The 25,022-nt window shown below is 31.9% G+C and overlaps 2 protein-coding genes and 1 long non-coding RNA gene across 4 annotated transcripts; 2 read left to right on the forward strand and 1 right to left on the reverse strand.

Moving 5' to 3' along the window:
* The first annotated feature begins 1,740 nt into the window (after positions 1–1,740).
* On the forward strand, positions 1,741–8,683 carry LOC107434315 (glycerophosphodiester phosphodiesterase GDPDL4). Its single transcript, XM_048468985.2, is given in 9 exon segments — positions 1,741–2,027; positions 2,574–2,867; positions 3,106–3,221; positions 3,371–3,866; positions 4,775–4,813; positions 4,899–5,183; positions 5,941–6,083; positions 6,675–7,149; positions 8,048–8,683. Coding segments are annotated over 9 exon segments (2,256 nt in total). The 5' UTR covers positions 1,741–1,918; the 3' UTR covers positions 8,347–8,683.
* LOC107434316 (uncharacterized) lies at positions 8,001–9,448 on the reverse strand. Of its 2 annotated transcripts, none has more exons than XR_007239309.2 (4): positions 9,135–9,448; positions 8,714–8,773; positions 8,546–8,592; positions 8,001–8,451 (listed from the first exon to the last, which is right to left on the reverse strand). It is a non-coding gene; the product is annotated as an uncharacterized LOC107434316 (long non-coding RNA). The 2 variants fall into 2 exon arrangements; XR_001582892.4 differs by having other exon boundaries at positions 8,714–8,769; positions 9,135–9,444.
* A 7,121-nt stretch (positions 9,449–16,569) lies between these two features.
* On the forward strand, positions 16,570–24,574 carry LOC107434323 (glycerophosphodiester phosphodiesterase GDPDL3). Its single transcript, XM_016045776.3, has 9 exons — positions 16,570–17,205; positions 18,165–18,458; positions 19,438–19,553; positions 19,705–20,200; positions 21,311–21,349; positions 21,435–21,719; positions 22,522–22,661; positions 23,180–23,654; positions 23,934–24,574. The coding sequence occupies exons 1-9, from the start codon at positions 17,097–17,099 to the stop codon at positions 24,236–24,238; spliced, it is 2,259 nt and encodes a 752-aa protein (XP_015901262.3). The 5' UTR covers positions 16,570–17,096; the 3' UTR covers positions 24,239–24,574.
* Positions 24,575–25,022: the final 448 nt, after the last annotated feature.

A 25,022-nucleotide genomic window follows, 5' to 3' on the forward strand; every position in this document is an offset into this window, starting at 1 on the left:
TGCATTTTTATTATACTTTCTTACTTATAGTACATGAAAAAGCAGCTCCATTTATAATGTAGAAAATTGGTAATAAAATAAAAAATAGAATATAATTGATTGAAAAATTAATCAGCTAAATTCAGCATAGTTGATTGTCTTTTGGTCCTTGAATGATGGAATTCAATATTTGAAAATCTTCAATAATGAATTTAAATTTTGTTATACTGCTAAAACAATTCGTATTGTTATTATTATTGTTATTTTTGAAAGGTGCTAACTATTATTGATTTTTTCTTTTCTTTTTACATTATAATAATACTGAATTGTTATTATTATTTTGATTATAAAATGCAAATATATTATAATCCGTGAATAGTATGAGTATAATGTAATAAAAAAATAACAGGAATATTGAAGTTTTCTTCATTTATTAAAAATATAAAATCAGTGGAAATTGAAAACAATAATATTGTGTTTTTTAACAGTCAATGGCTGCATAAATAAAAGGGGCATTCACGATTCTACGGGTAGTAAAATAGTGGAGGGCGCAAACCGGTTTGATAAGGTTTAATTTGGTTTTTAATATGAATGATCCGGTTGGACTTGGCAATTTTGGTTACTATATCAGTTTAAACATAACCGACTATACATATAATATAACTCCCTAATATTGTATTATAATTTTAATATATTTTCAAATTATTTAGTTTATAATATAAATAATAATAAATTTCAATTATTAAAAAATAGTACTATTTTCTAAAAGTTATTAAAATTTTTTAAAATAATAAACCAACCAAATCAAAATGCAAAATCATTTTGGATGGAATAGAAAAACATACAAAAAGTTAATCGAACCGAAGTGCCAATAGAAAGCGGCTCACTGAATCATTCTCATCTTACAAAGAACAACGTTGGGCTTCGAGCAATCGGCTAACTAAAGCCGTTAGCCAACAACCGGAACCCCTTCCTCCAATTAGGCGGGAAAGGCGTATTTTAAGGGTTTTTTTTTTTTTTTCTTTCCCCTTCTATTTAAAGTTTTACATTTTAGAATATATATGTTAAATTTAGGTGTTGTATTGTATTCGTATCATGTTATATTATATTTATATAGAATTTAATTAATTTAAATATTATTCGTTAAACTTTTTTATAAACATAAATAAATTTAAATTTATTTAAAAAATTATCGTATAATTTATTATTTTATCTATTAATTCATTAACTATAAATATAAATTTAAAATTTAAAATTTAATTAGTTTTCAAATAATAAAATTATATTTTTTAAAAAACTTAAAAAATTTTTATTTGGTTTTAGATTTTTTAAAAATCAAACTAAAAAAACAAATTAATACATATTTAATAATATTAAATAATTTTAATATTATAAAATTTATATAATTATAAAAATAAAATTTTTTAATAGATTTAATGGATTTATAATGTATTATTCTATTTCATATGTTAAAATTTATTAATTTATTAAATTTTATTGAATAATATTTATATAAATATGATATAATATCCAAATCTATAAATTCTGGTATGATTCATATTGTATTATCAAAATTACCTTATAAAGTTTAACTAAAAACATAGGTAGTTAATTAATTAATTAAAATAATAATAAAAATTGCAAATTTCTTCTTGCAAGTAAAATTAATTAATTAATCAATAATAATAATAAATAACTTTTGGGGCCGAAAAAAAAAAAAAAAAATTCCCAGTACAATGCAAGTAGAAATCCAGGAAAAAGCCAGCCTGGAAAAAAGGTTCAGAGCTCAAGCTCTTACTTCTCTGTCTTTCTCTTTCACTCTCTAAAGCTCTGAGCAAATCTCACACATTTCCCGAGGAAACCTGAAGTTTTTTGGCGGTAGATACAGCTGGAAGTTGCTGACAACTGTGACTTGCCGGCGGGGCCTTTTTTACCGGCAATGTGTAACTTACGCGCTTTGACTGTACTCGCTCTTTTTCTGCGATCGCTGGTAGCTTTGGTCTCTGCTCAGCGATCCAATGCTACAACTCAATGGCCCACACTCAGCGGTATGTGTATTTTCTTTAGCTCTCACTCTCACTCTCTGTGGAACTGCTTTGTATTATTATTATTATTATTTTTTCAAATTTTATTTTCTGTTTCTCTTCGCATTTGGCGGTTGTTTGTTGTGCCTTTTATTTGATTTTTTTTTCTTTTGATCTTCTGTCCGAGTTATTTTCTGTTTGGTTGCCGAGAAAATGGAGGAAAGTTGAAATGAAAAATTCGAATCTTTTTGTTTTAGGTAAAGCAAGTAACTTCCTTGACTAGATTGAGTCATTTTCCAATGTTATTCGTTAAAAAGTTCGCTTTCTTTCAGTTAGATTGGGTTCCAAAGCGAAAGATTCAAAGTTCATGATCAACTTAGAATTGTCTGTTTCATTTATAAGTTATTCATTGTATTACACTTTAAAAAGGAAAAAAATAAAGTAGTTTCCGGTAGTAATTTCTGCTTCCTGAAAGGGTGTCTTTAGGATTATTTATTTAGCAGTGTTGAAGAAGTTGATTTTTAGGATTATTTATTTAGCAGAGTTGAAGAATTTGATTTAAATTTTCAGGAAATGCACCTCTGGTCATAGCACGTGGTGGATTCTCTGGGCTGTTTCCTGATTCTACCTCAGACGCCTACCGTTTGCCATTGCTTATGAGTCTGCCAAATGTGCAACTGTGGTGTGATGTGCAATTAACAAAAGATGGATTTGGAATTTGCTTTCCAGATCTGACGCTGGAAAACAGCAGTTCTATACAAACTCAGTTCGACAAAGGCGAAAAGGAATACCTTGTCAATGGCATTCCTACCAAAGGATGGTTTGCCGTGGACTACACTCTTAAACAACTATCAGATGTCATTGGTAAGCCCGGATTTATCATAATTGGTTTCATAACGAACGAGACCATAAGTACCGTATGAATTGGGAAAAAAGAGAGGAAAAACAAACATAGATCATAAAAAAGCTGCTAAGTTTAATTAAGATAGGTTGCTTTCAGTTAACATGGTGTTAGAATTGATCCATAAAACGGTCCCTCTATGTCTCATATGTTTTAAGCACCATACTTGCTGACTTTTTCTGTTTCTTTTTTACCATACAGTTACTCAAGGAATCTATTCCAGGAGTAATAAGTTTGATGGAAATTTGTACTCACTTCTCACTGTTGACGATGTGGCTACGCAATTTAAACCACCAGGCTTGTGGTTGAATGTCCAGGTAAATGAATGACGATAAGTTTCATTCAGCTCCAAACCTTTATTTTATTTTTGTTTTTTGCTTTTGTGGCGATCTACTTATTAGGTTTGTAGATTATGGTTTCCATCATATCATTTTTAGCCAATCCGTTTGTTCTAATGCTTGTGCAGCATGGTACATTCTACAACCAACATAATTTGAGTATGAGAAACTATATAATTTCTGCATCTAGAAGAGTAGCTATTAGTTATATCTCATCCCCTGAGGTGGGGTTCCTGTGAAGTCTTAAAAGGAGAATCAGTCCAAAAACAAAGCTGGTCTTTCGGTTTCTGACACAAGATGAGATTGAGCCTTCAACAAACCAGACTTATGGTTCTCTCTTAAAGAATCTGACATTTATCAAAACATTTGCATCTGGAATTCTTGTACCAAAGTTTTACATTTGGCCGGAAGTAAATCTTTATTTGGAACCTCAAACTTCTCTTGTCTCGGATGCTCACAAAGAAAAGCTAGAAGTATTTGCATCAGAGTTTATGAATGACTATACTTTTAGCTACAATTATAGTTATGATCCAATAGCTGAGTACCTGAACTTCATTGAAACTGGTGGCTTCAGTGTTGATGGTGTACTGTCTGACTTCCCAGTAACTCCATCTGAGGCCATAGGTAACTTATCTTCTTCTGGTTAACTAATATTAAGCATGCTCCTCATATTCATATTGAATTAGTTTTAGAACTCGTTTTATTGTCTTGTTTACAGTTTTCTCACGCTAAGACTCTTACTTATTTTTCACACTCTTTTACTGCTCTCTCTTCTTTCTCTTCTAGTAAACTTATCCACTCTCCTCACAAAAGGAGGAAAAAAAAAAAAAAAATTTGTCTGCATCTCCATCTCATGCTTAATTATTCTTTTTTTCTCTACTAATTAATTTGCACATCCTATACTTATTCTTTTCACATTTAATTTCTCTACATCATGGAAGTCAAGATGTGTTATCCACCATGCTTTCTTGGATATGTCAGGTGAAAAATGAAAAGAGGAAAAAAAAAAAAAAAAAAAAAAAAAAAAAAAAAAAGGAAAGAACCGCCATTATCCATTATCATAGTGTTCTTCCACATACCACTCAAATCATCCGACCTTTCATAATTGATGGAATCCAATTTGATGCTATGTTTAAATTTTATCTTAACCTTCTTCCATCATAATAGACTAAGACTCCATGCTGGCATGGTTAATCATTATTGCGGCACCTAAAAAATCACTCTGAACTACTTCCTCTCCTGTTCTTCTAAATTGTTCTAGCTTCTAAAATATGACTTTGTTGATTTACTGATTTACTGTACTTTTTAGTGAATCCTATTCTGACTTTTTGAAATTATTTCTGTTACTTTACAAGTGTTAGTTTCCATAACTGGAGAGGATCAGTTCTTTCCTGCAGTCAGGAATGTGAACACCATTGCTTATACTTGGATGAGATACTTCATAGACTTGACTTGGCTGTTTTGAAACATAATACTTGATTAATCAATTATTAGGTCTACTTTGAGTTGCTGATTTTTCAATTGCACTGCAGGTTGTTTCGCTCACCTACGTGAAAATGCTCCACTACAAGGTACTTCACCACCTTAGGTTTTTTGCTAGTAGCACAGTTCTAAAAGCATTATTAACCTGTTTATTTCATCTTGCTCATGCATCAGCCAATCCATTGATTATTTCAAAATATGGAGCAAGTGGAGACTACCCTAGTTGTACTAACTTGGCATACAAGAAAGCAATTGCTGATGGTGTTGATGTTCTCGACTGTCCTGTTCAAATGTCAAAGGATGGAACACCATTTTGCTTCAGCTCTATAAATCTTATCGATAGCACAACAGTTGCTCAGTCTCCTTTTAGCAACCGAGCAATAAGTATTCCAGAGATCAAGGCTGGCACTGGAATATTTACATTTAGCCTGACGTGGGATGAAATTCAAACCTTAAAGCGTAAGTTCTCATCAAATCTCATTTGATTGTCTTGGCAGATTGGTGGTTTTGAACATTTTCCTTCTCTCCGAAGTAGCTTCCATAAAATATTGATTCAATAGATACTGAAATCAGAGATAGACTTTGCAGCTTCGGCTTTTTTTTTTTTTTTTTTCCCCTCTTCCTCAATAAATTAACACCATATTGCTTTCTTCCAAATGTGTAACTGGTGAAAAACATTCCAACTTTTGGAGTCTGCTATTGAATTGATTTCACCTAAAACTGGTGAAAATATTTTGCTTTCATTGCCTTCAGTGTTGTTAACAAAGGGCAAGAGGATTGGTATTCATTGATATTCTCAAATACATTCGGATCATTTAAAAACACAACTATGCTATGAAAATGGGTATAACATGGCAATACCTCTTGCTGGACGTGAAATGGATTCTAGATTACATTTAGTAGAGGTGGGCAAAATTCATTAAGTTAATAAGACATATCAAAAGGAACATATCCTACTGGCTCATATTATAGGTTGGTAATTTGGTTAGAAAATGTGCACGAGTCATGCTGTTTTGGGACATTGGGACTGGGAGTCCTTACATGCCATTAAAGAGACCCTCTCCAGAAGTTGTTTTATCCACCTATTCTAGTTTTGCTCTTGCATATAATTTATGTTTATCAACTTGCATATCTGATGGTGTTCTTGATCAAGGCCTCTTGTTTCGATCAATTATTTAATATCCCCATATTTCTATTGTTTTCTGCATACCTGTAGCGTCTATATCAAACCCCTTCACTGATTACAAATTGTTCCGGAATCCAAAGGACAAAAACAGTGGCCACTTTCTGACACTATCTGAATTTTTGGCCTTGACAAAGAACGTCAGCTCTCTGTCCGGTGTCTTGTTCAGCATAGAGGTGAGATTTTGTATACTTCATTAATTGTTTGGATCTATCCTTATTTAGTCACGGAACAAAAAAGTTTGGTTTAGATCTTTTAATGTCTAGTCTCATGGTTGAATGCTTTGATTGTTGGACATCCAGTAGTTTGGCTGATAAGAATTTTAAAATATTGGTAGAAGGGAATATGATTTATAAAATACAAGCTATCAAACATCGACACCAAAGACTTTTTTAGTTGTTAAAACCTTTATGTTTAAGGTAAATCCGTCAAGTTATAGATATATCTATGATTGTTCTTTCCCCACGCTCATGTCTTAAACATGGGCTTATGGGGATCTCTTAAATTGCATGATTTGACAAAGTGTCATATATTTGCAAATAGAAAAATGGTAGGAAGTTTGAATATCTAAACTGCTATGAATTTATCAACAAACTGAATTATATTGGCGAATGCAGAAAATCTGCATGTGAGAATTGTAATTGTAAAAAATGTGATTTTTTACAGAAAATCCGTAAAAAATCTGCAGCACCAGTGAACTTACTTAAAATTTCTACATCAATAATTTCTACTGATTGATGATTCAATTTTGCTCTTGTTCCTTTCAGCATGCAGCTTATCTTGCAGAGGAGAAGAAATTAAGCGTAACTGATGCGGTCCTTGGTGCCTTGAGCAAAGCTGGTTTTGATGATCAGAAAGTTTTGATTCAATCTAGTAATAGTTCTGTTCTACGAAAATTCAAGGGGAAAGAGAAATATAAACTTGTATACAGGATTGAAGAGAAGATCAGTGATATTGATCATTCAACGTTGGATGACATCAAGAAGTTTGCTAGTTCTGTGGTGGTTAACAAGGATTCTGTGTTTCCCAAAACTGAGTCATTCTTGACTGGTAAGACAGATGTGGTAGAAGTGCTACAATCATCCAATCTTTCTGTTTTTGTGGAGACCTTCAACAATGAGTTTGTATCTCAAGCATGGGACTTCTTCTCTGATCCAATTGTGGAGATCAATTCCTTTGTTGTGGGAGCCAATATTGATGGTGTAATTACAGAGTTCCCTCAAACAGCTGCTAGATATAAAAGTAAGTGTTGGACATAAACCAATAAAGAACTGTCTAAACAATTATATACTGGCCAAAATCAGGAAGAAGTATCAATTGTTAATTACTGACATATATGTATATATAGTTGGACATAAACCATTAAAGAACTGTCTAAACAATGATATACTGGCCAAAATCAGGAAGAAGTATCAATTGTTAATTACTGATATATATATATATATATATACATAGTATAATACCAGTTCTGAAGAATTATGCTTATTGTTGTTAGAGTTGATGATCCGAATTCTTATTGATCTGACTCGAAAAGCTTACGGTGCAATCCGTTTGGTGAAGTTTATTTTGAGGAAAAATTGGGGCTTTGTGGTGGTAGCGGAGGTTGAAGGCCGATAGGCTTAAGACTGCAGCCCACCATTGAGCCCAATGGGGCTGCGAGGGCATCGGCCCAGCGGTATGGACCTTTCCAATTTTAAAGTTTATCCCGTCTTTACAATATATATATATATTTTCGGGGGTTTTCAGATTTAGGGTTTTTTACTTCTTTGTTTGCTCACCTTTAGTATCAATATTTATCAATAAAAGCTTAACCTCTCTTTGTCCGTGGTTTTTTCTTGTCAAGAGTTTTCCACGTAAATCTGTGTGTGTTTTGATTTTTTCTTCTATTGCTATTGTTTTTTTTTTTTTTTTTGTTTGTGGGTTCTATTTTCGTAACAATTGTGTTGCAGATTAATGTTAATTATTGGTTTTCTGAAACTGCTAATGGATGAAAATGGCAATAGAGGTACAATATTGTAACTAAATGTATAGTACTTCAGCCTACCTTTTGTTTCCTTTATTGTTTGGGGTGTCATTAAGGATGAAATCAACCATTTTAAAGGTTAGCATTTATTGACTGATTTGCTTGTTTCTAATGCAGAAAACCGATGCTTTGGTCTTCCCAACGCACCAAGTTACATGAGTCCTGTTCTGCCTGATAGTCTCATACAACTAATTACTCCTCCTTATTTGCCACCAGCTGAGGCCCCAAATCCAATCCTGACCAAGCAGGATGTGACAGAGCCACCTTTACCTTCTGTTTCATTGACACCCCCAGCTCCTAGCCCAGGTGGATCTACAGCAGCAGCAGAGAAATCACCTAATGGACAGCCTAAGGTTGCTGCAAGCTCATTCCTGTTGACCATGGCTACGCTTCTCGCTGTTCTCTATCTGTTTTAAAACCATAGCATTGCAGCACTTGGTCCTTCTTTTGCTCTTGCATTTCCCCTTGTCGGTGCCAAAGACTAAACTTTATTGCAAAGGAGTTTCATCTTGATGGAGAACCTACATTTCATAAAAAGGTATTACATCTCGGAACGTTGAACTGCTAAACTAGCAGAAAATCAACCAACCAAAGAGAATATTTCAGTTAACCGACCTGTAATGTGCAGACTGTATGGGTTGATGAGAAAATTGTTCCCAAAACTGAACCAAAACAAGTTGTTCATGGTCTATATATGTATACATACAACCAAAAGTTTTATACTACATATTCAAATAAATAGCAATTTTTGCAGATTTGACCATACAAACAAGGACATCTCACCAAGATAATCTTTTGCATCCAGATCGTGGAATTTCAACCTAGGAAGTAGCCATCAGCTGCCTAGGCCAAAGTACAGCAGAAATTTATGAGAGAATTCCATCAGTATGTTCTATAGCAGTGGGAAAAAATTAATAGATGGGGAAAAAAAAACAAAAAAAACGATTATTAAGTAATGCATTGGAGTAAGTATAGTATTATAACCAGATGTTATGATTAATGAAGAAATGAAAACTCCAACAACTACAAAGAGCATGATCGTTAAAAAGTTATGGAAGAACTGTTTTTTCTTGACTTGGAATCTGATAGCTGGTGATTTTATGCAATGTGAGAAAAAATAGGTAAGAGAATTGAGTAACAAAGAACTCGAATACAGAAGTAAACAAACCCAACCTAGCAAAATATGTTTGACAACGATGCTGACCTTACAAGGCATTGAAAATAGTTGGAGGAAGAAGGTATATGAAGAACAATTCTTCATTGAAGGTGAGAATGTGAGAGCTTTTCCACTTGCTCAGAATCAAAACTACTGTTCCAGTGATGCTTCCCTGTTTAATTAGTATTTAGTATAACAATTTATTGGCATATATGATATACCAAATGTGTAAGCGTCATATATATACATATATATATATATATATATATATGAAAAATTTATAGCATAATTAAAATAATTGCTATGATTTCAAAATGATTTATGTGATTCAGATATTAAAAGATTTATGAAATGACCATTTAGAAACAGATGGCTTATGGATCACCTCATTTTATTTTATCCTGGGAGAGAGAGAGAGAGCCTCTGTATTTACTCGTTGTGTTGTTTGCAGAGGAGGCTGACACGTGTGAGAAAATGAATGGGAATAGCATGTGGTGTTCTCCACGTAAGCACGGAGTCGAGAGACATAAATGTTGGGCTTCCAATACCCCTTCTTGTTTGTAACTTCATCGCTTAAGATTGAAAGTTTGGGCCAGTTTACACAACAATAATTCTGAGTAAATCTATTTACGAACCTTTTCAACTCTATACACTACAGAAGAACCCAAACCCATGTTCGTAAGTACAAAAACATAGAAGGATGGGGTTTATGAAAAAATTTTGCTTCGCCCTGTTCAAAAAAAGCTTCATGAGAGTTATTTTTCATTGGCTTTTGTTAGAAGCTTTTGTATAAAATTCTCCAAACTTTTTTAAAAGCTGTTTTTGAGTGAAGTAGCATTTCAAAAGCCATATCAAACAAGGTCTTAACTGGGTTTGATTTTTTCTTAGATATTTTGACAATTGGAAGATTGTGTATATAGAGTTGGAAAAAATTGTCGAAATAGAACCCAACTAAATTGATTCCTTAGCAAATGTCAATTTTCTTTCCAAGTAAACAAACACTGAACGTCTAGTCTCTAACAAAATGGAATATTGGACATGGGGGGTGCGGACATTGACTTAAGACTTGGTGTGGAGTCAATGTGGTAAGCACGTTTGGTGGTCCATAAGCCATTTCGCTTTCTATGTATACATGGGGTTAGCAATAGCAAAAATATAAATAAATTAAGCTTTCTATGTATTTATTTATTTTTTAATCCATTCTCATAAAAATCCTTCATTGGTTTTTTTTGGTAATACGTATATAAAAAAATTTCCTTTATTGTTTACTTAATCAAATTAAATCAATTATTTCTCAGCCATGCTTACCCAGCATTATCTAAAGTTGTAAACCGTATAACTTTGTAGATTGACGATATTACTGAATGACTATTTTTATTTTCTAAAATATTTTTCAAAGTCATAATATATATCCAACGGTTTTGCTTTCAGTTTCATTTTCAATGTCTCTTTGAATGTGATTGATAGCTTGAGAAAAGACTTGGAAGCTTAAGTTTTTCTTTCGCACCATGAATGAGTCAAGCAGAAATTTGGAACCGAGATTCGGTCGCCTTTTTCAAGAGAACTAGTCTATTAATTAATTAAATTTTTTTTTTTTTAAGAAAAAAAAAAGAACAATTCAATTTGACATTGACAGTTATCATAGCATAAAATATTTCAATTTCCAATCCCTGTTAAAATAACAAAAGTTATTGAATTTTCTATCAAAAAAAAAAAAAAAAGGTTATTGAAGGAAAATGTAAAATTTGGGCTGCAAGCCATAGCAGTAGTACCTTTTATTGTGTAAATTAAAATTGTTATCTGCTTCCTCTGGTTATCATATCAATAACAGCGCGTGTCAGACACATTATAGTAGTGACTAGTGAGCGATTATTATTTACTGTAAAGGCTTAATTTCAGCCAAAAAATTAAAAAATATAAAAAAAGATAGAAATTAAAGGCTTAAATCTGAGGTAAGGGTTATTACCAAAAACAAAAAAAAAAAAAAAAAAAATCTGAGGTAAGGGGGTGGCATTATATTCCCATGTGCACTATCCTATACATAGTACAAATAATTTCGACTTGGGTCCACAAAATGGCCAAGGTCCAATTATCCCAACGTTGCTATAGTTTATTTAAAACCTAGATACCCATATAAAGAAGATGTTCAAATTTTAAAAAATTAGCTGTTGGATGTGGCATTTTCCATTCTATAATGCAGAATTTTGCAGGTGGTTTTAATATTCTTAGGTAAAAAGGAAAAAATAAAATGAAAAATCCGTTTTCTTAGACACCATATTGCCATGAAAAATAAATGTGTGATTGGACATTTACAGAGCCCCACAATGCCTTTGTCTTTGAAGAAAAAAAAAATCCTTATGAGCAATAATACCGCAGATATGACTTCCTGCTGAAATGGTTCAATTTAGGGAAAAATTGTTTCTGGCATTGGGGTTTATATATATATATATATATATATATATGTTTGATTGCTGACTTCAAGAGGAAGTACATGTCCCACAGGCCAATAAGAAACCAGGCCAAGAGTAATTATATAAATGTTATCTGCACCCACGAGGGCAATGATGAGAATTTAATTAATATGCCAAAAAAAAAAATTAAAAAAATTGAAAACAAAATTCTTTGATATCATAGTTGATTTTTGATTTTGATTTTTTGTTTATGTTATTTAATTATGCATAATTTATTTATTTTAAATATTTATTAATGTTAATTAATAATGGTTAAATTTTATTAAACATCTTATTTAATTGCATACAATTAAAAAATATATATATATATATATATATATATATATATATATATATATATATATATATATATATATATATAAATAACAATTTATTATTATTATTATAAACATATTAAGTCATTATTGAAACAGTTAATGCGTTTTGATTTTTTTATATCATTAAGGAGAGATTTTTAACTCAGATAATTATTTTAGGCTGACATGGACCTAATATATATGACATATATCACCATCAAAACAATGATAATTATCTATTGAACTAATTTTGAAGAACAACGTTTAAACGCGTTTGATTTTGCACACTTTTTTCAATACTTATGATAATTTAGCAAACAAATCTTTACGACTTATAGCTAAAGAAATTGAAAATATATAAATTGAACCCTTTTGGTCCACACAGAAAATGAGATGAGCAAGTAAGTAAGTAGTAAGTTTTAAACCAAGATTGGAGGAAAAAAGGTTGTATTCAGAAGCACACAGACACACCCTCTTGTCCCTTTCTTTGAATAATTCTATTCTTCTTCTTCTTTTGGCCTTCCTTCTTCCTACGCGGCTTTGAGTGCGCTCCATCATCTTTATCAAATCTCTCACTCACCGCCTAAAAAAACAAAACACTAATTTTTCTCAAAGAAAAATAATGTGTATATATATATATATATATATTTAACAGTGTGGTATAAACTTTTTCTTTAATCATAAAACAATCAGATCAAATCCACTTTTGCTAATATGAATCAAATACGGCCATTTGATCCGTTTCCTTAGTTTCCCTTTGCTAATATGAACCAACTACGGCCGTTTGATTCGTTTCCTTATTTTCCCTTCCCATGTGTTGCCACATGTAGACTGTCTCTTCTTGTCCTTAAATCATTATTATTATTATTCAGAACCTTCCTACCCAATTGTACAATCAATTTATTTAAGGCCAAATGCCTTCTTCGTGGTATATGGCTAAAGTACAAACACATTTTCAAAAACTGTGTTGTGAGGTTAATGTTTTAAATTTAATTATAAATAATGACAATAGTGATTAAATTGATACTGTCTCAATGCTTGACCTCCGTTTCTAACCAGTTGTTCATCTCATTGTCGTTATTATCCTTGTTGTTAATATTATAATCATTTTAGCAGGAAGACAGAGGATTAGGTATTGGCATAGATAAACAAATTGCAAATTAATTATATATATATATATAATATCAAACTTACATAATTTTTTTTTATCTTTCTATTTATTTTTAAATGATAATTAGTGATTAATTTTTTTACATATGGGGATATCCGTATGATAAAAATAATAAATATCTCACCCTTAAAAAAGATTTTGATCATCTCTTGTGATATGTATGGAACATGTCCATTCACATTTAAAAAATTATATAGAACATGATCCAAGCTAATTCTGATGTTTAACCACGTCTATCTTGGAGATGAAAATTTTAAAAATATAAATGAAAAAAAAATGATCAAATATATAGTATACAAATATTTGATATATTACTTAATTCATCTTATGATACCACATATTAATGTGATGCAAATTTAAATAGGATAAAAAATAAAATATATAAATTTTTTAATTTTTTTTAAAAAAACTCAATATTATTTGAGAATTTGATTATTTTTTATTAAAGGGTTTACTTTCCCTTAATAAGTTTTTAATATAAAAAAACAAAAATAATAAAGATTTAAATTAATATTACTACATATGATTTGTTGATCCTATCTCCAGTAGTTAATAATTAAAGTAAATTATATAGCCCACTAAATTATGTTGATATATTTACTACTTTTAATTAGAGGTGGTATAAAATAATATAAATTTGTTATCATCTTTTTTATTTCTTTGCCGTGTGTGTATATAATATATTTCACTTAAGTGTAATAATCGAGTATTGCTCCCTTCCCAATTTATTCCCCCCACCCCCACCCCCCCACCCAAAAAAAGAAGTAATAATCCAATATGGAAGATCTAAAACTTAATCGTAATAAAAATAGAAACTTGTGTAATAAAAAGTTTTAATCAATTTTATTTGATAATAATTTTTTTTTGGGGATAAAATTCATCTATTTTCTTTGACAAGAAAGGAAACCAACCTAGACCAGTAACCAATATATGCATCTAGTTCACGTATCATTGAATAAAGAAAATAGAATAAGCACTTTTAGTTAAAGGCTCTTTTTCTTTTTTTTTTTTTCCTAGTTACTTTTTGAACTTGTGATTTTTGGCAAACAATCTTCTAAAAGATTTATAAAGAGAAAAAAAAGTTGATTCTTGTAATTTAAGATTTTAGGCTGCAATGTGGATGGTGGGCTTCTCATTTTCATGGCATTTATGCAGCATCTTAAATAATCAACACTCGCACACACAGAGCCCCTAATATAGTTCATTTAAGTAACAAAACACTAATTTGGTTCATTATGGGGTAGGTAGAAACTAATAAGTAGTGATAAATGAATATTAAGCAACCTCTGATTTAAGGATGTATTTTTTAATGTTTTTGGAGTTTAATAAATATTGTCAAAAGGAGGAAGGAAAAAAAAAAAAAAACCTGTAATCATGTTTATTAAAAAATTAAGAATTACTTTTTTGATAAGGAAAAAAAACAAAGCATTAAAGCTTTGTTTCTTTAAATAAATATTTTAGAATTTAAAAGAATAGACATTCAATATGTTTTGAAGTACTTTTTATTATATGTATAATTAAATATTTTTTCATTTATTTTATAAAATATTTATTAACAAAAATATAAAAAAAATTAGGTACATCCAAACATGCCCTTATAATCATAAAGTAATTTATATATATAAAGTAAGCAGGGTGTGATTAAAATTTTATTATCCTTTCTTGCAACTTACTCTTCTGGAACTTGAAGTGTTCAAGTGTCCCATATTATTTTATTTTTTCTGTCTTTCCTTTTACCTTTTTCCTCTCTATTATCATTTTTACTAAACTTAGAGATATTACTTTTTGACTTTTATTTTTATCTTTAAAATAAGTAAAAAAATGGAAAACCAAAAACTAAAAAGAAAGAAAAATTCTCCATATAGTGGTTAACAGAGTAGATTAAACTCATAAATGTATCAAACAGAACTCATAGACTTAAAATTCTCTTTCTAGAAGGAGACAAACTCATACATATAAAATTGAAAGCATATCAAAACAAAAAATAGAACAAATTGGGGAGATAAAAAAAATAAAAATAAAAATAAAAAAGGCAGACAATGTTGAATAAATAGCAGATTTAAAATAGTAAAAGAACTTCTAAATTCATATTGAAAAAAAAATGTAAAATGTCAACTTTTCAAAATGAATCACTGCTTTAAAGAGAGGGTCAACATCACAGATAATGCCGTCGAGTCTTGGCAAAAATGGTGTCTTGTGCATCATCTTCCTTCATGTTTCTGAAAGCTACAAACCTTTTTCCCACGCAACAAAAAAAAAAAAAAAAAAAAAAAAACTTTATGATGCATTTCACTATCAACTGGTCTGTTTAATACGACGTTAACTTAGCTGCCGTTTCTCTGCAAGGCTTTGAGTTGCCTATGTTGGTGGTGGGCTCCCACCACTGAACTCGACCGGCTTTGCGCGTTGATGCTGTGGTAGTCTGACCAATCATTGGACGCCACGTTTGCATTAGCCAGATTGTTCATTACCGCCATGTTGTGGCCCCCACACTAGCTGTCGTCCAATAGAAGGTATTATCAGCACCTCACAGACCTCTTCAGCTCGGCTTCGCTTTTTGGCTCGAGCCAGTTGACCTGTTCAATCCCAAAGCTAACACGTTGCAACATAAATCATGCCAGCTCAGTTTAATGCATGTTGTTCATTATTATTATTCTTTTTTTTTTTGTTTGTTCAAAATTTTAATACATCTTAAATAACAACTTTTTTATTTTCTTAAAAAACCAAATGAAATACTCTTTACATGGTATGGAATCATAAAATAAGAAGTTTATGAAAAAAAAAAGAAAAAAAAGAAGAAGAACAATTATTGTTTTGTTTCTGAGCAGTTGTTAACTTTCTAACTAAAGTATAAATAAATAGTGCATGACATTAACTAAGATTTTTTTTCTCTGTGCATAATAAATGTTAAAGTATGGTGAAAAGAATAACACAAATGATTTAACATTGTTGTTTGGTTCCAATACTTTGCAAATCTTCAATAATAATTTAAATTTTAGTTATTTAGTGAAACAATCATTAATGTAATTGTTATTATTATTTAGAAAAAAGTGCGAAACTAAAATTTATTTATTTTTTAATTTTTTTCCTTAAAAAAGATACTAAAATTAATTTATTAAAAAATATTAACATTTATCACCATTGATAATTATTATTAGTAAAATATTAATAATTTTTTTAATTATATATAAATTAATTTTAATTTTCAAATAATTAAATATCTATATAACAAATTTGAATTCTTTAACAACTACTAATTAATAACATATATATATATATATAAATATTTAATTAATGATGATTACGATCTATATTATCTTTGTATAAAAAAAAGAATAGTACCTGAACGCGTACAAACATATGTCAATTTCATAGCTGGACATTATGGGACTCAATTAGCATAATAGTATAACTCCAATAAAAATGAGAGGAATATTGAAGTTTTCTTTCATTTTATTTTAAAAATATAAGTTTGGTGAAAATTTGAAAATTGATATTTGTGTTGGTTTTTTAAGTAGCTATAGTTGTAGCTACGAAAGGGACTTTCGCAACTTCAACGGGCAGGAAGTGGTTCCATTGAATCGATCTCAATCTTGAAGACAGCGTCAAATTTCCGACAAACAACAATTTGGGGCTAAGAGCTGTATCGGCTAGACAACTGAGCCATTTTCCTTCGGTATGAATGTACGTGGGAAAGGCATATTTAAAGTTTCAGAGAACTACCTGCTTTAACATTAAATTAAAATAAAAATAAAAATTAGAGCTCCTTTATTAATTGATTAAAATAATAATAAAAATTTGCAAAATCGTGTAAAATGAATTAAATAATTTTTGGGGGAAAAAGAAAGAAAGTAAAATATAAGTAAGAAATCCAGGGAAAAGCCAGCCTGAAAAGGTTCAGAGCATAAGCTCCTTCTGCTCTCTCTCTCTCTCTCTTGCTTCTTTCTTCTTTCTCTCTCTAAGCTGAGCAAATCTCACACATTTCCCGAGGAAACCTGAAGTATTTTCGGCGGTAGATATAGCCGAAGTTGCTGACAACTGTGACTTGCCGGCGAGGCGTAAGTTACCGGCAATGTGTAACTCACGCGCTTTGGTTTTACTCGCTCTTTTTCTGCAATCTCTGGTAGCTTTGGTCTCTGCTCAGGGATCTAATGCTACAGCTCAATGGCAAACACTCAGCGGTGTGTCTATTTTCTTTAGCTCTCTCTCGCTCTCGCTCTCTCTGTCTGAATTTTTTTTTTTCTTTTCTGTTTCTATTTGTATTTGGCGGTTTGTTGTTGTGCTTTTGTTTTATTTATTTATTTATTTTCTGTCTTGAGTTGTTTTCTGGTTGGCAGCTCAGAAAATGGAGGAAAGTTGGAATGCAAATTGAAATCAATTTTTTTTTTTTTTTGGGTTCTTGTCAGTGTAGTAACCTCCGTTGACTGGATTGAGTAGTTTCCATTGCTTATTCGTTTTATGAGTTAGTTTTCTGCTGAGTTGAATACAATTTGATTTGGCTCAGGTTGATTGGGTTCTAAAGCGAAAGATTAAAGTTTCATATATTTAGAATCTTTTGGTTTCATTTAATTTTTTCAGCATTCTCAGCTGTCAAATGGAGAAATTCGAAATCTCTGTTTTGTTTCTCCGACAATTGAAAAGATAAACGATGAAGATGAGGTGTGGAGCTGTAGAAAATTGGAACTCATCTCATTGAGTCCAAAATGATGCATAATTTAATTCCACATCTCTCCTTTCTTTTTTTTCCCACAATTTTTCTCCGCAACCAAATGGTGGGACTATCGAATTCTATGCATGTTTGACTTTGATGCTGATTTATGTTAATATGTAGTCTTTACTAACTCGTTTGGTTGCTGTAAAAATGGATGTGGAATTTACTTTTGCTGTCTGTGAGCAAGTGATTTGCTCCCAATGCTTGACTTGGAAAATTCTGAGTTGGATACGGAAAATAATATAGGGGTTTGCCAATGTTTTGAATTTATTTCTTATTATGTTTTTTCCCCAAAAGATATCTAGTTATTATAAGTATTCAGTAGTTTTTTTGGGCTTCTAAAAGGTTCTTCATGATTTATTCAACAGAGTTGGTTGGTGTTTTATGTTTGGACTACCTGTTTGATGAAGAATTTGATTTATTTTTCAGGAGATGCACCTCTGGTCATAGCACATGGTGGATTCTCTGGGCTATTTCCTGATTCTAGCTATGCTGCCTACAGTTTGGCATTGATTACTAGTTTACCCAATGTTCAATTATGGTGTGATGTGCAATTAACAAAAGATGAAGCTGGAATTTGCTTTCGAGATTTGAGGCTGGACAATAGTAGTTCTATAACAAATCAGTTCGAGAAAGGGCAAAAAGAATACCCTGTTAATGGGGTTCGTACCAAAGGATGGTTTGCCGTGGACTACACTCTTAAACAACTAGCAGATGTCGTTGGTAAGGCAAAAACTATCGTAATGGGTTTCATTATATTTTTGTTTTGTTGCTGCTCCAAATATTTTGTGAACTTAATATGATGCTTTCAGGAAAACTTGTCTTTCTTCTACCATGGTAGAATAACATAATCTTGTAAATTTATATGGGAATTGGCTATACTGAGATTATAAGTGCTGTATGAATTGAGAAAGAAAGTGGGAAAAAAAAAATGAAATAGTTCATTAAAATGCTGTAAGATTAATTAAGATCGATTGTTCTCAGTTAACATGATATTAGATTTGATCAATTAAATGGTCACTCTATGTCTCACATGTGGGAAGTAAGTGGAGTGGTTTTGTCAACAATTTACAATATTGCTCTGTTGCTCATGTTGGAATCTTGCTACTCCCAATTTTGTCCATTTATTTTGAATCTATAAATTAGTAAAATAACTTTTGCTTTCAGGGTTTGAAGAACTGATTATTAATTGAATTTAAGTATGTGCGAAGTTTCTTTTCCATCACTGTTTATTAAATTATCTATTTATTTATGGTATGTTTGTATCTTTGCGAGTGTAGCGGTTTAGCCACATATGAATAAACAATGTAAAGTACCTTTCCGTAATTTAGTTATTTATTCAATAATTTCCAACTTTATTTTTTGGTCAAATGCTTTTCTTAGTGGTTGGTAAGTTGCTTGCATCTTTGGTATTTCATTTATTGTTATATTGAATTAATTGGGATTGTCTAGGTGGTTGTGAACTAAATTGTTATTTTAAAAGAACCTAGTTCAAGAGATTGATAAAAATGCAGCTCGCACGCCGACTTACAGGGGCTGGTTATGCAGTTAACCTTATATTAGCATGATCTTTGTTTTAACTAATACAATTGTGTGGATAATGTAGTTTTTAAATGCCAATATGCTTATTGAGAGTTCTTTTAGGTGTGATGTTTTAAGCACCATACTTGCTGACTGTTTCTGTTTCTTTGTTACCATACAGTTACACAAGGAGTCTATTCCAGGACTAATAAGTTTGATGGAAATTTGTACTCATTTCTCACCATTGATGATGTGGCTACGCAATTTAAACCACCAGGCTTGTGGTTGAATGTTCAGGTAAATGAATGATGATATGTTTCATTCAGCTTCAAACCTTTATTTTATTTTTGTTTTCTGCTTTCTGGCTTTTGTGGTGATCTACTTCTTAGGTGGTTACGATTTATATTGTATCAGTTTGAGCCATTCCTTTGTTCTAATGCTTATGCAGCATGATATATTCTACAACCAACATAATTTGAGTATGAGGAACTTTATAATTTCTGCATCTAGAAGAGTAGTTATCAGTTATATCTCATCCCCTGAGGTGGGGTTCCTGAGAAGTATTAAAGGGAGAATCAGTCCAAAAACGAAGCTGGTCTTTCGGTTTCTGACACAAGATGAGATTGAGCCTTCAACAAACCAGACTTATGGTTCTCTCTTAAAGAATCTGACATTTATCAAAACATTTGCATCTGGAATTCTTGTACCAAAGTTTTACATTTGGCCGGAAGTAAATCTTTATTTGGAACCTCAAACTTCTCTTGTCTCAGATGCTCACAAAGAAAAGTTAGAAGTATTTGCATCGGAGTTTATGAATGACTATCCTCTTAGCTACAATTATAGTTATGATCCAATAGCTGAGTACCTGAACTTCATTGAAACTGGCGGCTTCAGCGTTGATGGCGTACTGTCTGACTTCCCAATAACTCCATCTGAGGCCATAGGTAACTTGTCTTCTTCTGGTCATAAGAATGGTGACTTAACTAATGTCAAGCATGAATCCTCTTCATGCTCATATTGAAAAAGTTGAGCAAGTTTTTGAAGTTGTTTTCTTGTCTTGTTTATTCATGTTCTCTGTCCTTGCTTGCTTAAAGGATTACAGAACACTTATCTTATTAGTTTTTCACTCTCTCTTACTGCTTTCTTTCCCTTCTCTCTCTTCTAGTAGACTTATCCACTCTTCCTTGCGAAAGGGAAAAAAGTAGTCTACCTCTCCCTTTAATTCTACATTATTCTTTTTTTCTCTAATAATTAATATTCACATCCTGCTCTTTTTCTTTGTACGTTTAATTTCTCTACATCATGAAACTAAATATGTGTTCCATATAAATTATATCAACCATGCTTTCATGGATATATTAGGTAAAATGTTACCAAAAAAAAAAAAAAAAAAAAAGGAAAAGAAAAAAGAAAAAGAAGAAAAAACAAGGAAAAAGAAAAAAGAAGAGAAGAGCAGCCATTATCCGTTATCATTTTGTTCTTCCACATACCACTCAAATCATCAGACCTTTCATAATGGATGAACTCAAAATTTGATTCTATGTTTAAATTCTGTCTTAATCTTCTTTCGTTCTAATAGATTTCATACTTGCATGGCTAATCATTATTGCAGCACCTGAAAAAATCACTTTAAATTACTTCCTCTCCTGTTCTTCAAAATTTTGCTCTACTTCAAGCTTCTAAAATGTCATGTTGTTGATTTACTAATTTACTGTACTCTTTTATGAATCCTAACATGACTTTTTGAAATGATTCTGTTACATTGCCTTTGATTTATATGACTATGAGATGATTTTTGTAATTAGAGACTAAGAATTGAACCCCATATAGATGTTGCAAAATGTAGAATGCAATTTTGTCCCTTTTACTCTTGCACAAGTGTTAGTTTCCATGACTGGAGAGGATCAGTGTTTTCCTGCAGTCAGGAATGGAACACCTTTTGTTATAAATGGATGGGATTCTCTGTAGACTTGATTTGTCTGTTTTCAAACATAATACTTCATTACTTATTAGTAAGTCTGCTTTAAGTTGCTGATTTCTCAATTGCACTGCAGATTGTTTTGCTCACCTGGGCAAAAATGCTCGAGGACAAGGTACTTCACCGCCTTAGTTTCTTTTTTAGAAGCACAATTTTAGAAGCATTATTGACCTGTTTATTTCATCTTTCTCATGTTTCAGCCAAGCCATTGGTTATCTCACAATATGGAGCAAGTGGAGACTACCCTAGTTGTACTAACTTGGCATATGAGAATGCAATTGCTGATGGTGTTGATGTTATTGACTGTCCTGTTCAAATGTCGAAGGATGGAACACCATTTTGCTTCAGCTCTATCAATCTTATTGATAGCACAACGGTTGCTCAGTCTCCATTTAGCAGCCGAACAAGAAGTATTCCACAGATCAAGGCTGGTACTGGAATATTTACATTTAGCCTGACATGGGATGAAATTCAAACCTTAACCCGTAAGTTCTTATTAAATCTCATTCGATTATAGTGGCGGTTTGGTGGTATTTAATATTTTTCTTCTCTTGGAGGTGGCATATATAAAATATTCATTCAATAGATTTTATTGAAATCAGAGATAGACATTGTGCCTTATATTTTTTTCCCTTCATCTTTATATATGGACGCTATCTTGCTCTCTTCCAGATATGTAACTGGTAAAAAAACATTCCAAACTCTTGGAGACTGCAATTGAATTGATTTCACCTGAAACTGGTGAAAATATTTTTACACTCTTTACCTTCAGTATTGTTAACAAATGGAAAGCGGATTGTTATTTATCGATTTTCTCAAAAACTTTTGGATCATTAAAAAACACAAAAACTATGCCATGATAATTGGTATAAATGGCAGTACCTCTTGCCATGATGATAGATGTAAAATGGCAGTACCTCTTGCTGGACTTGAAATGGATTCAAGATTACATTTAGAATAAATTAGAGGTGGACAAAATACATTAAGTTAATAAGATATATCAAAAAGAAAATGATCCCACTAGCTTATATTATAGCCTTATAAGTTGGCAATTTCATAGGGAATGTGCATGATACATGCTGCTTTGTGACATCGGGATTCCTTCTATGCCATGAAAGAGACCTTTTCCAGAAGTTACTTGTTTTATCTACCTCTTCTGGTTTTGCTCTTGCATATCATTTATGTTTATTTAACATGCATATTTGATGGTGTTTCTTAAAGAAGACCTGTTGTTTTGATTAATTATTTAATATTCCCATATTTATATAGTTTTCTTTGCACCTGTAGCATCTATATCAAGCCCCTTCTCAGATTTCACATTGTTCCGGAATCCAAGGAACAAAAACAGTGGCAAATTTCTGACGCTATCTGAATTTTTGAACATGACAAAGAATGTGAGCTCTCTGTCTGTCTTGATCAGCATTGAGGTGAGGTTTTTGTATGCTTCATTAATTGTTTGGTTTTCTCCTTATTTAGTTATGGAACAAAATAGTTTGGCTTAGATCTTTTAAGGTCTACTCTCATGGTTGAATGCTTTGATAGCTGGAAATGCAGTAGTTTGGCTACTGAGAAATTGTATTGAATATATTGGCAGAAGGGAATATGATATAAAAGCTAAGAAACATCGACACCATAGACTTTTTAGTTGTTAAAACCTTTAAGGTAAATTTTGTCAAGTCATAGATATATCTGATTTTTCTTTTGCCAAGCTGCTGACTTAAACATGTGCTCATGGAGATCTCTTTAATTGCATCATTTGAGAAACTGTCATATTTTTGCAAATATGAGGTGGGCAGAGAAGAACCAAACTGAGTTTGAATGTCTAAACTGCTAGGAATCTATATTATATATTTTCAACAAACTGAATTATACTGGTCATTGCTGAAAATTCTGCAGACTTAAAAATTCTACTTATGATGATTCAATTTTCCTTTTTTCTTTTCAGCATGCGGGTTATCTTGCAGAGGAGCAGAACTTAGGTGTAACTGATGCAGTCCTTAGTGCCTTGAGCAAAGCTAGTTTTGCTGAACAGAAAGTTTTCATTCAATCTAGTAATAGTTCTGTTCTAGCAAAATTCCAGGGAAAAGAGAATTATAAACTTGTATACAGGATTGAAGAGAAGATCAGTGATATAGATGCCTCATCATTGGATGACATCAAGAAGTTTGCTAGTTCTGTGGTGGTTAACAAGGATTCCGTGTTTCCTGAAACTGAGTTATTCTTGACTGGTACTACAAATGTGGTAAAAAAGCTACAATCATCAAATCTTTCAGTTTATGTAGAAACCTTCAACAATGAATTTGTATCTCAACCATGGGACTTCTTCTCTGATGCAACTGTGGAGATCAATTCCTATGTTATGGGAGCCAATATTGATGGTGTAATTACACCGTTCCCTAAAACAGCTGCTAGATATAAAAGTAAGTATTTGACATAAACAAATGAACTGTCTAAATAATCATATAATGGTCCAAAAATCAGAAAAATGCTTATTATAATTTAGATTAATTTTAATCACGGTTTTTCTGAAAATGCTAATGGATGAAATTGGCAATAGAGGTGCAAGAGTGCAACTAACTGTATTTGATTTGAGCCTACCTTGCCTTCTGTTTCCTTTATTGTTTGGTGTGTCATTCAGGATCAAATCAACCATGTTAAAGTCTAGCCTATACTGATTGATTGTGCTTGTTTTTATGCAGAAAACCAATGCTTGGGTCGTGGCTCCAAGATACCTGCTTACATGAGTCCTGTTCAACCTGATAGTCTCATACAACTCATTACTACTCCTTATTTGCCTCCAGCTGAGGCCCCAAATCCTGTCCTGACTGAGCAAGATGTGACAGAGCCACCTTTACCTTCTGTTTCATCGACACCCCCAGCTTCTAGCCCAGGTGGATCTGCAGCAGCACCACCACCTAAATCACCTAATGCACAGCCTAAGGTTGCTGCAAGCTCCTTCCTGTTGACCATGGCTACGCTCCTTGCCGCTCTGTCTCTGTTTTAAAACTATAGTGTTGCCACACTTGGTTGTTTTTCTTGCTCTTGCATCTTCCCAATGTCGGTGTTTGAATCTCGTGTAGCTTTGAGGTTTTTTTCTTCATGAATTCACTGCTAATCCATTATTTTTTATTTTTATTTTTTGGTTTTCCTTCTTTTTACCGAGCCGTGGTAAATTCTTTCCCTGTTTATGTTGTAGGTATGTTCATTCTTCCCCATGTAATTTAGGGATACCAAATAGTCTTTGAGAGGTACATGTCAGGGTCAAAATTGTTGTAGCCAGCATTGTTGTTCTTTTCTGCTGTTGTATCTCATATTTATTATAAATTTATTCTTTGGTGTCTGTTATGACTATGAAACTTGGAGACCTCAACTTGATCAACAACATATTGACCAAGCTTCGGCTTTTAAATTTTTAAATAACGTCTCGATGTGGAAATTGAAAGCTTTTCCATTGACTTAAAATTTCACGTAATTATTTTTTATATCAATGTTGATGGCTAATTTCCGGCACTATTAACAAGTATTTCTCAATTATTTTATAAGGAAACTGAAGCTAAATTATTCATTCCTGAAAGTCTACCTTTTCTATTCTCTCAATGGACCGAACATAATAAAGATAGAAAATGCCAATTAAGACCCAAATTCATTTACAAGACCCCAAACTCAGGCTTCGTATTATTGATGATTTTGAATGGGTACTGTAACTCGAGTCATTTTCATGCCAATCAAAATATTGATAATTCTACAATGAGGGAGGATATTTAAAAAGAAAAAAAAAAAAAAAAAGG

This window comes from Ziziphus jujuba, chromosome 1 (assembly GCF_031755915.1).
Source record: "Ziziphus jujuba cultivar Dongzao chromosome 1, ASM3175591v1".
Lineage (NCBI taxonomy): Eukaryota > Viridiplantae > Streptophyta > Magnoliopsida > Rosales > Rhamnaceae > Ziziphus > Ziziphus jujuba.

Coding starts and splice junctions, on each gene's coding strand:
- LOC107434323 (XM_016045776.3), top strand. CDS start 17,097: ATGTGTAACTCACGCGCTTTGGTTTTACTCGCTCTTTTTCTGCAATCT. Junction 17,206..18,164: donor TCAATGGCAAACACTCAGCG/GTGTGTCTATTT, acceptor TTTATTTTTCAG/GAGATGCACCTCTGGTCATA. Junction 21,720..22,521: donor TGAAATTCAAACCTTAACCC/GTAAGTTCTTAT, acceptor TTGCACCTGTAG/CATCTATATCAAGCCCCTTC.